The following is a 15419-nucleotide window of genomic DNA, read 5'->3' on the forward strand; positions in this document are numbered from 1 at the left end:
TTCATGGTTTTCTCAAAGGCGGCAGATCAGATTTTACTGCATCGATTTAGGGTTAGGCCCATCATCAAGGGTACTGCCGCAGGACGGGGGATTCAGACCCATTTCTTTGAGAAGGTGAAGGCTATCAGAACTACATCGCCACAAAGAGCTCAGAGTTTAGGTTGCAGAGGAGGGGGAATCTACCGGGGGCATCGAACTGGGGCGGGGGTTCACACGCACTCACCTCTCCTCATGGGGCTCAGATTGTCCTGACACTGTGGGGGAGGGGGAGGAGGAGGGGGGAGTGTCATGTCATGGATTTTTCCTGTCATGTGACCTATGGGAGAAGAGCACAGCGGTCAAGTCCAGTTCCCAACCCCCTCCCCAAATATACAGAAAAACTTCCTGACATCGAATCAGCGGACAGTCGCGCAGTGAATGTTCTCTCTTGCCATATTTCGATTGCGAAAGTTTCAAATTCAATTTTTAAACCATGAGGTCCCTTGCTGCCCCAAGTGCACAATTAAAAGCTGAAAAGCGTTCAAATTTGAAATCATTACCAAATCTTCACCAAAATTCAAGGTCTCATGGTTCAAATGTTTAAGCTACAAATTTAAGGATGTCCAAAATTCATTTTCAATTTTTTTTTTTTTTAATTTTTTTTTTGCTGTGGGGTAAATTCAACCTGCAAGCTATTCGTTGGCAGTAAAGAGCACCCAAAGGCAACAGGAGAGTGGAACTAGATTCACTCACCTGGGGTCCACAAGACTCACTGCCCCTGCCCCTATGTGGCCTGCAAATGCTGTCGGCGGAAACAGGGTAACGGACACTGCATGCGTTTATCGGAATGCGCAAATCAGTCATCAATAGGCACTGAATCTGAGTTTTTGGGGAAAGCATTTTATTCTCAGTCATGTTAAATACCTTTTACATTAACTGCAGTAGGAAGTCACTAAAAATGCCTAACAGATGCTTTTATTGACTGTACATATGATAAAGAGATGTTGACCAATGCTGAGCTCATCTGTAGTGTTCTTTGCCTCATGCCTTATGTTTCGAGTTATAGGCTCTGGAGCACTGCAACGCTGCATAAGATAAGTAGATGATGAAGACGGAGTAAATAAGAAGTGTAAGTGATTAACTTTGAAATAATTATAGCTTTTTTCTAAGATTTTTATACTCTTAACCCATGAATAAATCAAGGAAAGTCTGTATTAAGCTTTCATTGACTGTGACAGATTGTTTGGATTTATAAGCAAATAAAGTTACGAACAGACTTTGACCCAGTGTACACTTCTGTGCTTTTTTTCTAAAAACGGGTGGACATATTATACTCTAAAGGGAAATGAGTATAAAATCACAGCTCGGAAAACCCTTATTTCTGACCGAGTGGCTACAGGTTCAAATCATATGGTGTACCTTATATCTTTATTTTGAGAGATAACTTATGGCATAACACACTGTTCAGGCTGCATGGGATAAAAATTCAACAAAAATAAAAACGTTGGTGGTAGTCTTTAGGGGCAAACCATATATATTGACATTTAAAGATTGCATTTGCAACCTATTTCTAATCATAAAAATTACAGCTAAATATTAATTTCAAATAGCACCTTCAAAAACAGCTTTTTTGCAGTGCATTCATTTATTTAGTAATAAGTGCATTTGCAGCATATTCATTTTGGATAATAAGGGAACTCCAAGAGGGAGGACCGAGGTGGACCAGAGCCTTGGGTTCGGAGCGACAAGGAGGAGCAGGGAATGTCTAGAAATCAAACTGACGGGTGGAGGAGCAGACAAAACCTGACCTGGTTACACCAAGTCAAAGATCACAGGCTGGACCAAACACTGGACGGACCTTCCAAGAAGTGCAACGCAACCTCACGATTTCCACATTTTACAGAACTCTGACATCGCTCAGCAGACTTTCCGAATAGCGGGCCGGCGGAAAAGAGCGTGGTGTTCGGGGAGGAACGGAAACCTACCCTGGATGAGCGCGGCGATCTGACGGCTCTTCTGAGATGGCATGTCCTTGACAACGTCCAGCGCCGTCAGGCCTTTCTTGTCCACCATGTTGACGTTGATCCCTGGGAAACGGCAGGAGGAGAAGCTGTGTAAACCCGCTGGAGCCACAGCGGTGCATCACTTTGATGCCGCTGCACAAGGGCCACGGATACACACTGGAGCGCTGAGCCGCTCTCAGTATTCAAGGAGGGTCTCAAAACATATCTGATTCAGACCCACCCCGCCAGATACGTAAATACACAAATATCTTCTAATATACACAAGTTTACGTCACAATCTGTCACGATCACCTTGTCCACTCGAAACATATAAAAGGTTATTAACCTTTAAAGTAAAGGTAAATGCTGTCGATCAGAATTTGACCGGCACCGAAGCGGTGCGCCGATGCCGCCCTCCGCGCATGTTTTTGGGTTCCGAACGTGAAGAGAACACACAAACTCCTCACACCCTTGAGTGAATTCAAACCTACTCTGACAGAACAACTGCTCATGCATACGTTCAGACTAAAGCGGGTGATTACCGGGAACTCAACTCCCATCCCTGATTATGGGTTCAGAGCCGTCATTCAGCACAACAACAACAAAGTAAACATGAAACAAAGATTCACGGGAACATTTAAGAAAATAAAACGCACTAATTATTAATTTTATTTATATTACAATATTAACTATGTGCAGAAAACTAATGTACATCTTTACTGTAAATAACAGATTCATCATCATAATTATCATTACTGTTATAACTGTACTTATGCTTTTCTTTAACACAAGATACAGTATTAAGCCATTTACTATCATTTACATAGCTGGGTAATTTTTACTGGAGCAATTCAGCTTAAATGCCTTGATGAGAGGCACTACAGCGGGAGTCGGGTCCTTTGAGTGCAAGGCGGCAGTTCTAACCACTATGCCACCTGCTGTCAATGGGCAAGTTTTAGATGGCTTTGGAGAAGAGCGCCTGCTGAATGAATACATATAAACGTCCAAGGATCACGATGAAGCACCAGCTGTTTAGGGAAACCTGGACGAGAAGCAGCGCATGGAGATGGGAACCGAGCGGGAAGAGCATGGAGAGGGAGGAAGTGACATGGGGGAAGTGGTGTAAGGCTCCCACCTGAGCTCAGCAGCTTCTGCACCACTTCCGTCTTGCCGAAAAGGGCTGCCTCGTGCAGGGCGCTGCCGTTCTCCGTCTGGAAGGCACAGAAGAGAGGACCTTTCACGTGCTGCACTCTCGCTGCATGCGGACGGACAGGCACGCACGTGCACACACACGCGCACACACACACACTAGGTAATGCCCTGTCTGCCCTTGCACCCCCTCCCCCAAACACACACACCAGAGAGAGAAGGAGCACTGATTTCATTTGCTTTCTGTAACAGTTCCAGTGATGCAGGGTTCCTCCTTCAGGGGCACAGCAGAGCCTGTGAGTCGGAGATACACGCACAGACACCCAGACGCGGTGGGCAGGGGGGGCAGCGAGCCATGCTCTGGGGAGTCAATCGCACCACGAAGCCTACGCTTCGCCAGAGTCAATTATTCGGCGGCGAAGTCAGATGCGGAGCCAATTTTCCACGTCTCAGCCACATGCTAATTGAAAGGAGGCTGGAGAGAGAGCTGGAGGACCTGGGAGGGCTTTTCACACTTCCTGCCAGTGGGAGTGGGAATGGGGGGCTCTGGCAGATGGCATCAAGACTGGCCACCTGGAGCCCTGCAGGGGGGATCGGACGGCTCTAGCTTACAAAGAGCACAGAACACATCGAACGTGTGGAATAAGTACATCGTTCACTCCGCAAGAGATACTCCACCTGAACTACTGCGCCACAAAAAACAAGCTGGTTCTTCCTAAGCCAATGGGGTCTCTCTGATCTCCACTGCAATGCACATGATGACTCTCAGTGGAGGTGCAGTGCCACAGCACGTTCACTAGGTGGCGCCGGCTACTCACCTCGTAGTTGATGTCCATGCCGGCATCGAGCAGCACCTCAACCACGGCCAGGTGCCCGTTGCGAGCGGCCAGGTGCAGGGGCGTGTGCCTCTTAGTGTTGCAGCTGAGCAAGTTGGGGTGGGCGGCGAGCAGAAGTTTGACCACTTCGAGGCGCCCGTACAGCGCTGCCAGGTCCAACGGCGTCTCCAGCTTGCTGTTACGCATCGTCGGGTCCGTGAGCTCCTCCAGCAGGAGGCGCACCACCTCGGTGTGGCCGTACTGGGCGGCGCAGTGCAGCGGCGTCTCGTTGTCATTGTTCTGCGGAGGGGGGGGCATCCGTCCACAAGCGGGTGGTGCGGGAGGAGAGGAGACGTGAGCGAAGTCAGCAGGAACCCAAGGAGCCTCTACTGAGGTTCTCTGACGAGAGACACACTATCCTGGGCCCCCAAGTGGTTCATACCAGAGGGGTGTCAGTAACACACCCTGAAGACTAAGTGGTTGCTACGGACTTATGTGCCTGGCAACGAGCCAATATGTGCCGAAACCCTGGTAACAACCTGCCGCGTGCCCATTCGGAAGAACTGGGGAGGAAATCAGGTGTGCGCTCGGGGTGTGAATTGGTGACAAGCCGACATTCTGCGTGTGTGAGAGAGGATGGATGTAACCTGCATGACTGAGATGCCCGAAGGCACCTCATTACCACCACCTCTCCGAACACATCACACCCGACACACGGGAGACTGCAAGGTGTAGCAGACCAAGGAACCGCAGACACCGTGCAGATCACCCCGTTTCCTCTGTGTGTGTGTGTGTGTGTGTGTGTGTGTGTGTGTGTGTGTGTGTGTGTGTGTGTGTGTGTGAGAGAGAGTGTGAGTGAGAGAGAGAGAGAGAGCCCATTTGTGAGGGCAGAGCAAGAGCGACATGGAGAAAGGTGTCGGAGAGCTGGGCAGACGGGCTCTCCAACAGGCCCTTTCTCACCACGCACATGTGCGCACGCCTTCACCTGGCCCTAGCACAAACACACCTGGCTTCCGCAACCAAGCACATGATTCAAAGCATATCCGACAGCATCGAACAGATGCGGAAAGAAAAAAAAAAAAAAAAAGGTAGCATGGGGTACGATGAGGTGTTAGAACTTGACTGAGCGCAAAGGAAGAGGTCCCCCCCCCCACCTCAGAGACGACACGTGCAGGAGGAGCCCAGCAGAGCAAGTGCTTTGCAAGGTGAAGCAGGCAGAGAGGAGAGTGAGTCTGAGCATCAGGGCAGCGCAATCCCAGCCGTAAAAGCGAAGTTGGGTCGGAACAGAACACACACGACCGCCACCCCCACCCCCGAGTGACTTTCAGTTGTCAGACCTCATTTTTATTTATCGGCACTGTCAGTTTTTACACTAATTATTTCTTCCAATGTCACCTGTCACAAAGCGATACACCACTGTACCTTTGTACAATTTGTTCTGTAATCAATAAAGTCTATCATCCATCCCTCTATTTATTCATCTATCCATTCATTCATATCTATGCCCATGTATAAATCACTCATCTATCCATCAATCTATTGTCACTGTCTATTTATACATCCATCTATCCATGTATCCACTATCAATCTATCCATCAACCCATCTGTCTACTCATATAGCAACGCGTCCATCGTGCAACTATTCATCTGCTATCGATCCACAGTCTAAAGATGGCATATGGTTGTCGGGCATTATTCTGGGATTGGCCGCAAGGCACCGATACTGCGGCCTGCAGATGGGCTCCTGCTCAGGGAAAGGGGTGCGACCCAGCTCGGCGCCGTGCTTTAGCACGAGCTCAAACGCAAAGCCTGCCGTTAAACAGAACGAGGTCGCTCATAAAATTACTGAAAATGAACGTGACGCAGCCCATCGGCGTTCCCCTAAACTAAATCAGTTTCATCCTCCTTTGCTCTCAAAGGGACCTACCGAGGTTCTGCCGCGGTACCTTTGAAAGATGAAGAAACGCAGCACGTCTTATAACCGGACCCTGGCACCGCGTCTTGGCAGCTGTTGTGAGAAGCACCTCACTTCAAGCTACATTAAATTAAAAAAATCAAAAATTACTGAACGCAAAAATTCATCCCATAAATGAGCAACATCCATCATCTCGCTATTTACGAACACTCACGAACATGTGATTTACATTTACTCATGTCACTGATTTTTTTCGACCAAAGCAACTTACACTGTTAGATTACAGTTATTTATCCATTTATACAGATGGGCAATTTTAGGGTAAGTACCTTGCTCAACGGTACTATAGCTCGAGTTGGGAATCGAACCTGTGACCTTTGGGTCCAAAAGCATAAACGTCAACCACTACGCCAGCGGCTGTCCCCCAGAGAGCGTGTAAACACTGTGGACGTGAACTGAATTAATGCGGTCATGCACAATGTCATATACAATGTCTGGGGCCCATTCTACTGCCAGCTGACAAGTGGATGCAGAAATGCAGCTCTTTTCCGCTCTGAAACAGAGAAAATTTTTGGAAAACACAGAGCGGTGAAGGTAAAATATTTAAACTGTAAAATGAATAACTCGATTGTTACACAAGGAGCGAGTGTACAGTGGTGTGTTCATAAAAACTGGGTCATTCCAGCAGTTTGCATTTGTAGACCAGTGTCACTCACTACACACTCCCTTGAGAAGGGAAAACGTGTAAAGAAAAAAGGAAGGGGGGGGGGGGGGGGGGGAACACAGAACACACTAATTTTCACATTAACCTGTGTGTTGCATTTTGTAAGCAGATGATCCACAGCCACAGGAACAATCCCGTTGACATATGATACAGCTGGTGGACAGGTCCTCAGTCTAGGCTATGTCTTCCACATGTTGATATGTTGCCTAGCAACAGAAGCTACCACTCAAGGCACCTCTCCCTATAGCGGAAGGCATCTCGATGCCCCTGTCCGAAGTGCAGGACCAGTCTTGCCTCCGAGCCGTTTCCATAGCGCCCCCTGAACGGGACTAAGCAGCGCAGCTGCGTGGCGAGGGAGCCAGAGGCTGATGGTACTGAGCTCCGATGAGTGCCCCCTGGGCTGTGACATCAGCACCAGCGGTCAGGAAGCGGGGGGTCAGACTGACAGCTGCTTTGGTCAGAGCCACACATGAATCAGGGGCTCATGTTCCCTTTTGGCACAAGCTCGCTGACAGACACACACAAACACACACGCACGCACACACACACACACACACACACACAGATTCCGACAGCCTCCCCAGGTGCCCAGCGCTGTGCCTACTGAGGTGGTCTTGAGGAGCCCACCTGAGGGCAACATCATCATCGAGGAAGATGAGAAATGGAGTCCCGCTGACAGTTTGATCCCAGCAAGGGCCTTTTTGGACTGAACTGTGGGGAGCTCTGCCCCCATGTGGAGAAGCTGCGTGTGTGCCACAGGTATGAAAGACAGATGTTGCTGAGCACAACCCACAGGTCTGAGATGCCCGAACGCACCTCATCACCACCACCTCTCCGAACACATTACACCTGACACACGGGAGACTGCAAACTGTAGCAGACGAAGGAACCGCAGACACTGTGCGGATCACACCGTTTCCTGTGTGCGCGCGCGTGTGTGTGTGTGTGTGTGGGGGGGGTCCACCAAGGGCATTTCAGCACTATAGCGGCATATACATGCACCTCAGGGTAGTAGGTGGCGCCGTGGTTAGAACTGACATCCTTGCATTCAGAGGCCTTAAGCTAGAATCCCACCTCCTGCTAGGGCGCATTTGACCAAGGTACTTATCCTAAACTGATACGGTAAATATTCACCCTGCTAAATAAATGCCTAAAACTTGTCACTTTTGAGAAAAGCATGAGACAAATGAATAAATGTAAACTACTAACAGAATTTGACTTTCATGCAAGAGATGTAAATAATGTAAATGAATATTTAGAAGTACAAAAAAGTGAACTACTGACCACAATTTTTAACTGTCTAGTAAAACCTCTCAGCAAAACTGTTTGTTCGTTCTACTGTAGGTTGTAAATTTTTCTCGGACAGATTCCATATGAGATCTCCACAGGCATGTGTGAGTTTCCCCTGAATGCTCTGGTTTCCACCCACACTATAAAAGTGAGTTGTTACTTTAAATTCCCCACTGTGTGCAAGTGTGTGTGTTACACTGCTCTATGGTATAGAAGTAGTGACCTCAGTAGATTGTGAGCTAAAGCCAAGTTAATGATCATTGTGCGTCACTTGGGAGAAAAGGGTCTCCTAAATGAACACACACACACACACACACACACACACTCGTGTGAGTCCCACAAAGCTGTGTTTTTACAGCAGGCTGTTTGAGCGACAGGGCTGATGGCAAAAATTCACTGTACTTTGTCACAGCTCACAATGCGGCGCACGAGCAGGAAATGAGTTGGACGCAGTGCTGCATCATTGTATCGACTACCAAAGCGCGTCGCACAGGGAGTGAGGGTGGGACCCAGCACATGGGGACGAGGTGTTGCTACAGGGACCCCGCAACTGCACGTGAATGGAGGAAGGAACTGAGGGGGGAGGACCGTTCTCAAGCGCGGAAAGGACACCCTTGGGTCTGACGCAGCAGCACACGGAGACCTAAGCAGCTTGGAAAGCGGGGCCAGGGGATTGCAACGGCCTCTTTCAAACCCGCCGACGATGCACTCCCCCCTCTTCGAAACCACTACCGGGTCAGCCACACAATGCCTGCCCAATGACCCCCGTTGCCGTAGCAACGGCACGCCACACACAAGCTCAGCAGGGTCCTCTTCATCGCTCTGCTGGGCGGCCGTTCAACTCGCACAGTGGAACGAACAGAGCGAAGCCGCTGTCGCCTCGAATCGCAGACACGCTGCGGTTATATTCACGAGTTCCTTCATGCTCGAGGAAACCGTTACATTAAACTAAAAGCCCATCTGCTCGCAACTTCTGTGCGCGCGACTTTGGGCAGCGTACTAGGAATGGTTTAAGGGCGGCTCGCACCCCTGCGGCCCGATAAGGTGGTGTGTGGGTTCCTGCCGAGCTTGGGGGGGGGGTCGGCTCGAGTTTCGGTTGCCACGGAAAACTTTCCAGAAGAAACCGCACGCGTTCTAGAAGGCGGCCTCCTAAGCCTTCCACGGCTCCCGGGATGCAGTCCTCCACCTTCCCCAGCTCACTGTAAGAGGATTCCATTCGATACCTCGGCGAAACATCCGCGCTTTTTACTGTAAAAAAATCCCAACAAGGTGCGGATTAGAGCACTCACGCCCATGAGAATTGAGCAGAAACGGTCGGGTGCGACGTTGCCGGGGAATAAACCCAAGCGCAGGTTAAAGGAAAGGCACCGAAAGCTCCGTCTACACGTCAGCGCGGAAGCTCATCGCCTGGCCTGACAAGCCGCCCGGAGGACTCTCCGTTAACCCACCTGCTCTTGGAGAAGGAGCAAAGAGAGAACAGTGTGTGTGTGTGTGTGTCCTCCACCGTGACATAACCTACACACAAGAAGCAGTATGCTAGTGGACATCTCGCTCAAGTAGTCCCTCGAAAGGCTGGGAACACAGAGAAGAACGCATACATAATCCCCACACACACACACACACACACACACACACACACACACACACACACACACCCACCCAACAGCAGCTGTCTTGTGCCAAACAGCCACCTCATGTGCCATCGAGCTTCCTGGGCAAGCTGACCAAAAAGGCCAGTGACGCGCATTTATTTATTTTTTTAATTTATTTTATTTATTTATTTTAAACAAAACCCGTCACCCATGATTCTGAGCACTCCCGTCGCGAACCCGCGCCCCGCCACGTCGCCTGCTGGGAAAATGGCGGGATGCTCGGCGCCGGCGGTGTGGTCCAGCCACACACGAGCCATGCACCAAGTGTGTGCGAGCGACTGCCGTTTCGCCCAGTTTCGCACTCAGCGCAGCGCAGCGCAGAGCAGAGCAGAGCAGAGCAGAGCAGCTGACAGCAAGCTAGCGTAGCTTAGCATATTTTAGCGTACTTGGCAAAGCTTAGTGCGATGTCGCTTAGCTTAGCGTAGCGCAGCAGGTCTGGCAGCGCCGGGTACACACCTTGGAATTAATATACGGGTCAAAGGGCCCACAGCGTTTGAACTCTTTGTGGTCTACTGAGCTCTAGGAAGGAGAGAAGATGAGGCAATGGTTTGTTTCCACACAGGCAAACGAGTTACACACAAACACGCATGAAACTGGCGCTGATGAACACAACAAGGGGACGAGGCGAACTAAGCGCTGGCGTCTGGAGGGATGACGTGAAATGGAACGAGCGCCGGCGGCACTGCAGTGCAAACTTAAAAAAAAAAATAATGCAGAAACCCCAGGTGGTTAAAAAGTAAATAAATTTAAAAAAAAAAAAAATGCTCAGCCATTTAGTTCTCAAAAATCTTATGAAATTTTTTTTTGGGGGGGGAATAGAAAGAAAAATTCAGTTTCTTAAAATCTCATACTTGCTGTTGCTTAATTAATGTAAGCGCCATCTCCAAGTCCAAGTTAACCTTGCCGGCACATTATATCACGGGAGCGTGATGAAGCGGCTGGTCGTTTCATTCCACATCGCTCCTGTCGAGCTTTTCTTTGCCGAGCAGCCGTGCGGCACACTCGAATGGAGGGAGGCAGGATCACGACAGGCCGACGGCGTTAACGCCGTGGATAAAAGCCCAATGTCGGCGAGATAAAAGCCGCTCCACCCACCATGATTTGCCTCCCCTCCTCAGCTTTCACTCACACACACACACTCACACACACACACACACACACACACACACACACACACACACACACACGCTGTTTCCAGCCCAGGCCCAAGTTGGTAACAGTTCCACCAGGAGGCACAAGACAGGGCTACTGATTCGTGTTACCGATTTCAAATCCGGTCCCGTGGAGTACATGGTACCAGCAGCTGGGCTCCCCTGCTGCAATCCCTGGGAAGGACCGGTGGCGGCAAAACACTCGGACGGACATCGAGCCGCACGCTGAGGAAACGGCCTTCGGACGACCGCACTTGATCTGGCCAGTTTGACTTTGGGAAGCGGTGGGGTGGAGGGCTTCTTCCCCACACTGTCGACCCCAAAAGTTGACTTTTATTCCACTTAGGTCGAAAAGTATTACGGGCAACACTGACATTTCAAAATGTGTTAAGGGGCAGCTCTTCATTTACATCGCTTGGCTTGGGAGATGCAATGCATGAACCTGTACGAGCCAATGCAACGTATGAAGCCGTTTCAAATCTTGACCGCCCTTCCCTCCCAGGGTCACTGCAAGTCCTACTGGTTGTCTGTACTCCTCGCACAACGAACTGCTATGCGAATTAATGAAGAGTACGCTGGGTCCTCAACTTATAAACACAACTGGCTCCAGACGTTTCTCTAATTTGATTTGTTCCTGAATCCAAACACTACATCACGATGTAGAAAAACGTATTGCGGATTTCCTGCAATTTAATCACTGGGTTGATCCTGTAAAAACACCCAGATAAAGCAGTTTTAACTTTTTTTCAACGCTGAGCTAAATTATGTATAACTAATTTAAAATTATTGAAAATAATCTCATCTCCACAAACTCATGTATGACGACTTGACTGAATTATGCAACAAACATGTGCAGTGTCCACCACCTTGGTATTGATCACTATCACTCACTAACACCAGGCACGAGCTGTAAAACACTGAAAAGCGAGTTGAATTATCTAGTCCGATACTTCTACTCTCTCTGCTTGCTTTTTTTTTTTTTTTTAACGATGAAGAAACGCAGACGATGGTCATTCGACAACAAATTTTTGGAAGCAGATCAGTTAAGATAATGCAATTAAAAATAAAGGGAAAAAAGGTATGCAGCTTTGAAAACTATTTCTTGTTTATCTATTTAATATTTGTAACTAAAATATTCATAATGTGAGGACCCAGTGCACAGGAAAAGGACTGATAGGTGATTCTGTATGAATCTGGTAAAGCAGGCTATTGTTAGGGTCAATGGGAACCCTATACATTTCTAAAAAATTTATTATAATGGAAACCGTAGGCGTTTAGTCCTTCAGCTCTACAGCCATGTATTTCAAATAAAATTTCTTCTAAAAAGCAAAGAGAGGGTATTTCCAGCTAGGCAAGACCTCTCAAGTCCCCACTAATGGCAATCCAATAAATGTGAATGTCAAATAAACTTAATGACCACATTTGAGGTCATTAATCTTTCAATAAACAAAATGAGAGTCTAAGTAATACAATAAGATGTTGTGTAGCACTGAAAATAAATCGAGTGTCTTAATGAAATGAGCTAAACTGCTTTACAGGAGAAGCACGCCCAAGCTCTTCTAGAGCTTATTACGGTCCTCGGGAACGGCTGGGAAAACAGACACACCAGATAGAATGCAAGTGGTCAGAGTCCTCTCGGTGACGCTTTTGGAACCGTGCTGTCAGTAAACCAACCCCGAGAGTGGCCGTGCACTCCCCAGGCACCTGGATGTGGAGACACCGGAGGGAGAGTGGCGGGGCTTTGCGCTCAGACCTGTTCGTTGAGCTTGGGGTGGGAGGGGCCCTGGTGGATGAGCAGCCGGACGATGTACTCGTCCCCCTTCCAGGCAGCCAGGTGCAGGGGGTAACAGCCCTTGTTGTCAGCAATGTTGGTCACCGCCTCGTTCCGCAGCAGCAGCTCCACCACCTCACTATGCAGAAAAGGAGGAAGATAAGCACCACACCTCAGCATCATGTGCATCAGATGCTTTTGTCCAAAACGACATAAAATGATTAGTATTTATCTGACACCTTTATCCCAGGTTACTTACAGTCTTCGAACTCTCTATAATCATTCAGCAATTCATACAGCAGAGTAATGTAAACCTCACACACACACAAAATGGGCAAGTCGCCGACTGATCTGAAACACATCTTTGGACTGTGGGAAGAAACCCATGCAAACATGGGGAGACAACACAAGCCAGACTCGAACCCAAAAACAAAGATCTGGCTCAGTGAGACACTAGCACTACGTGCTGAGCCACTGCGCTGCCCAATTAACTGACAGAGCTATTCTAGCCTTCTACTTCACGTACTGAAGTCGACGGAGCTGGAGAAAGAGTAAAACGCCGAAGACGTTTAAAAATACAAACATTCTAAAAGTAGATGTCAAGCATTAACTGCCACTATCAGATTATTTGCCCTTTATGGATTTAAAAACAAAGTAGAACAGCAGTTGGTGCAGTGATTAGGGCTGTTGCCTTGTTGTTGAAGGATGCAAATTCAAATCCCACCTTCTGGTGTAGTACCCAAGATTGAGGTAGTTACCTTAAACTGATACAGTAAAATATGTAAATCATTGTCAGTCAGTTTTGGGAAAGCAGCAGATAAATCAGTAAGTACAGAGGATGCAAAAATGAGGGGGGAAAAAAGCACAGACACAGTGATTTGTGGAGGACCTGACAAGAGACAGACACACACACACACACACACACACACAGAGTCAGAGAGAGCGACACCCTGACTGCGCCACCTGAACACACACATTCCTTTGGCTATGGCTGACCTCTGTCCCTCAGAGATACAAGGCTGCTGGTCGAGGGGTGAGAAGACCCACCTGTGTCCATTGAGGGCAGCATGATGGAGGGGGGTGTATCCAGTGCTGTCCACACAGTTCACATTAGGACCTCTCCAGATGCTGCAGAGAGAGAGAGAGAGAGAGAGAGAGAGAGAGAGAGAGAGAGAGAGAGAGAGAGAGAGAGAGAGAGAGAGAGAGAGAGAGACATGGAGCAGAATCAGTGCTGGACCTACTATACACACACATGCAGACACATATACATCTTAAGAGCACAGATGTACTGCATATTCATACAAAGAAAAGCAGAGAAACCAAAACAGATTCATGCATAGTAAATCAGCGCGCACACAACCAATTACAAGAGGCAGAAGTGCAATCCCCGTGGCTCCATCACGTCTCAAACTCGGCTGAGATTCAGAGGAGAAACTGGCCCCGTTCCTGGAAGCAGGAAGAGGAACCAGGACGGAGCTCATTCACACCCGGGTCCCTGGGGGCCCCGCAGCGTAGGCGTTCTGGCAATCGGTCAAAGCAATCGTCCGCCACTCTGTCTGCAGCACACCAGAGCTTGTGTTTCCCACAGACTCGCATCACCCTCAAACGGCGCCTCTCCCCTCCATCACAAGAGCTCATTTGAGCCTGCGGTCCCTACGCAGGCCTTGGGTCCTCCAGTAAGATCACGTTTGGGCTGCAGCACACCAAGAGCTGTGTTGTTCAGCCATTGCCCCACTGGGTTTCTCTGAAACTCAACTAAACAGGTACATAATGGATCTATCATTATATTAGAGAAACGCATCAAGTCCAGCACTGCTTACAGCCTACAATACAGTCAAAGGACCTGCACCCCAATACCTAGAGGACCTAATCCATCCCTACACCCAGCAAAACCACCGTACTCCCCACCTGTGGCCACCTATCCATGCCCCTCACAAGGACTCTGAAGTTTAAAATCCTTTTGTTTTCAATCTTGGCTCCAATGTGGTGGAAGGACCTCCCTCTGCCCCTCAGATCTGCTGAATCCATCTCAGCATTCAAGAAAGGTTCCAGAACACATTTTTTTCAGACTCCATTTCTCTCCTAAGCTCCAGAAAGCTTCACAGGTTAGTCCACCTCCTAAAGCGTTTCATGTATCAGTTTTCCTATTCATACATTAATTCTACAGGCAGCTTCTGGAATATGTGCACAAAGACAGCGGCTGTATAGAACAAACTGTATTTCATGGATTCTACGTATGCAGCTAAACACTCTGTGCACTTCTGTTTACTCCGAGTTGTAGGTGACTTTGGAGAAAAGCATCGGAAAAATTAATAATTGTAAATTTAAGAATTCTGCCCCACCCCCACTGAAACATATTACTTCCTGCTATGATACATTTTCAGCAGGAGTCTCTCAGCGGCAGCACAGTGACAGGATGTGTCCCGCAGGGGGCAACACATCTAGAATCCTTCTTGCAGGTGTGAGCCAAGGGGACTGGAATGAGGAAGTGGCAGGCGTGCAGGAGGGGTCAGGTACAGGTTGAGGCAAACAGCGCGGTGAAGGGCGTGCACCTCGGATAATGCGGTGCAAAAACAAAGACAAGGCCAACTGGGGGGGGGTGTTGGGGTGGCAGCAACTGCCAGACCGTCAAGAGCGAGGATCACGTTTCAAAACTCCCATAGCATTATGAGGGAGGAAATAGGGTAGCTGACACTGATTGAATGCTGAACTTTGGACTGTTAAGACCATGCGTGGTCTTTCCCCACCCCACTTGGTGATTTTCTCATTCTGAAATATGGACCATAATATGAGTCCTTACATTAAGCTGAGATGGAAGACTTTTACTAAATTCGTTTAGCTCAGCACTTTCAAATATGTCAACATCTGTGGGGTCTGTTTCCACTATATAAGGTAAGCAACAGTAACACAGAACAAAGTCATTGATCTTGGCCATTTAAATCAGCGATAAATGGAACAAACCAGAACATG

General features: G+C 48.5%; 1 protein-coding gene across 5 annotated transcripts in view; it reads right to left on the reverse strand.

Annotated features, from left to right (window-relative positions):
• Positions 1 to 15419, reverse strand: part of anks1aa (ankyrin repeat and sterile alpha motif domain containing 1Aa) — a 90870-nt gene that overhangs the window by 60326 nt on the left and 15125 nt on the right. For all 5 annotated transcript variants that reach the window (XM_029246403.1, XM_029246400.1, XM_029246404.1 and 2 more), the window contains exons 2-8: positions 13497 to 13577; positions 12432 to 12588; positions 9984 to 10046; positions 3950 to 4246; positions 3118 to 3193; positions 1965 to 2066; positions 224 to 316 (exon numbers count right to left, since the gene is read on the reverse strand). In XM_029246403.1, the coding sequence (XP_029102236.1) occupies positions 224 to 316; positions 1965 to 2066; positions 3118 to 3193; positions 3950 to 4246; positions 9984 to 10046; positions 12432 to 12588; positions 13497 to 13577 (869 nt within the window). The remainder of the gene's footprint in view (positions 1 to 223; positions 317 to 1964; positions 2067 to 3117; positions 3194 to 3949; positions 4247 to 9983; positions 10047 to 12431; positions 12589 to 13496; positions 13578 to 15419) is intronic.

This window comes from Scleropages formosus, chromosome 19, assembly GCF_900964775.1.
Source record: "Scleropages formosus chromosome 19, fSclFor1.1, whole genome shotgun sequence".
Lineage (NCBI taxonomy): Eukaryota > Metazoa > Chordata > Actinopteri > Osteoglossiformes > Osteoglossidae > Scleropages > Scleropages formosus.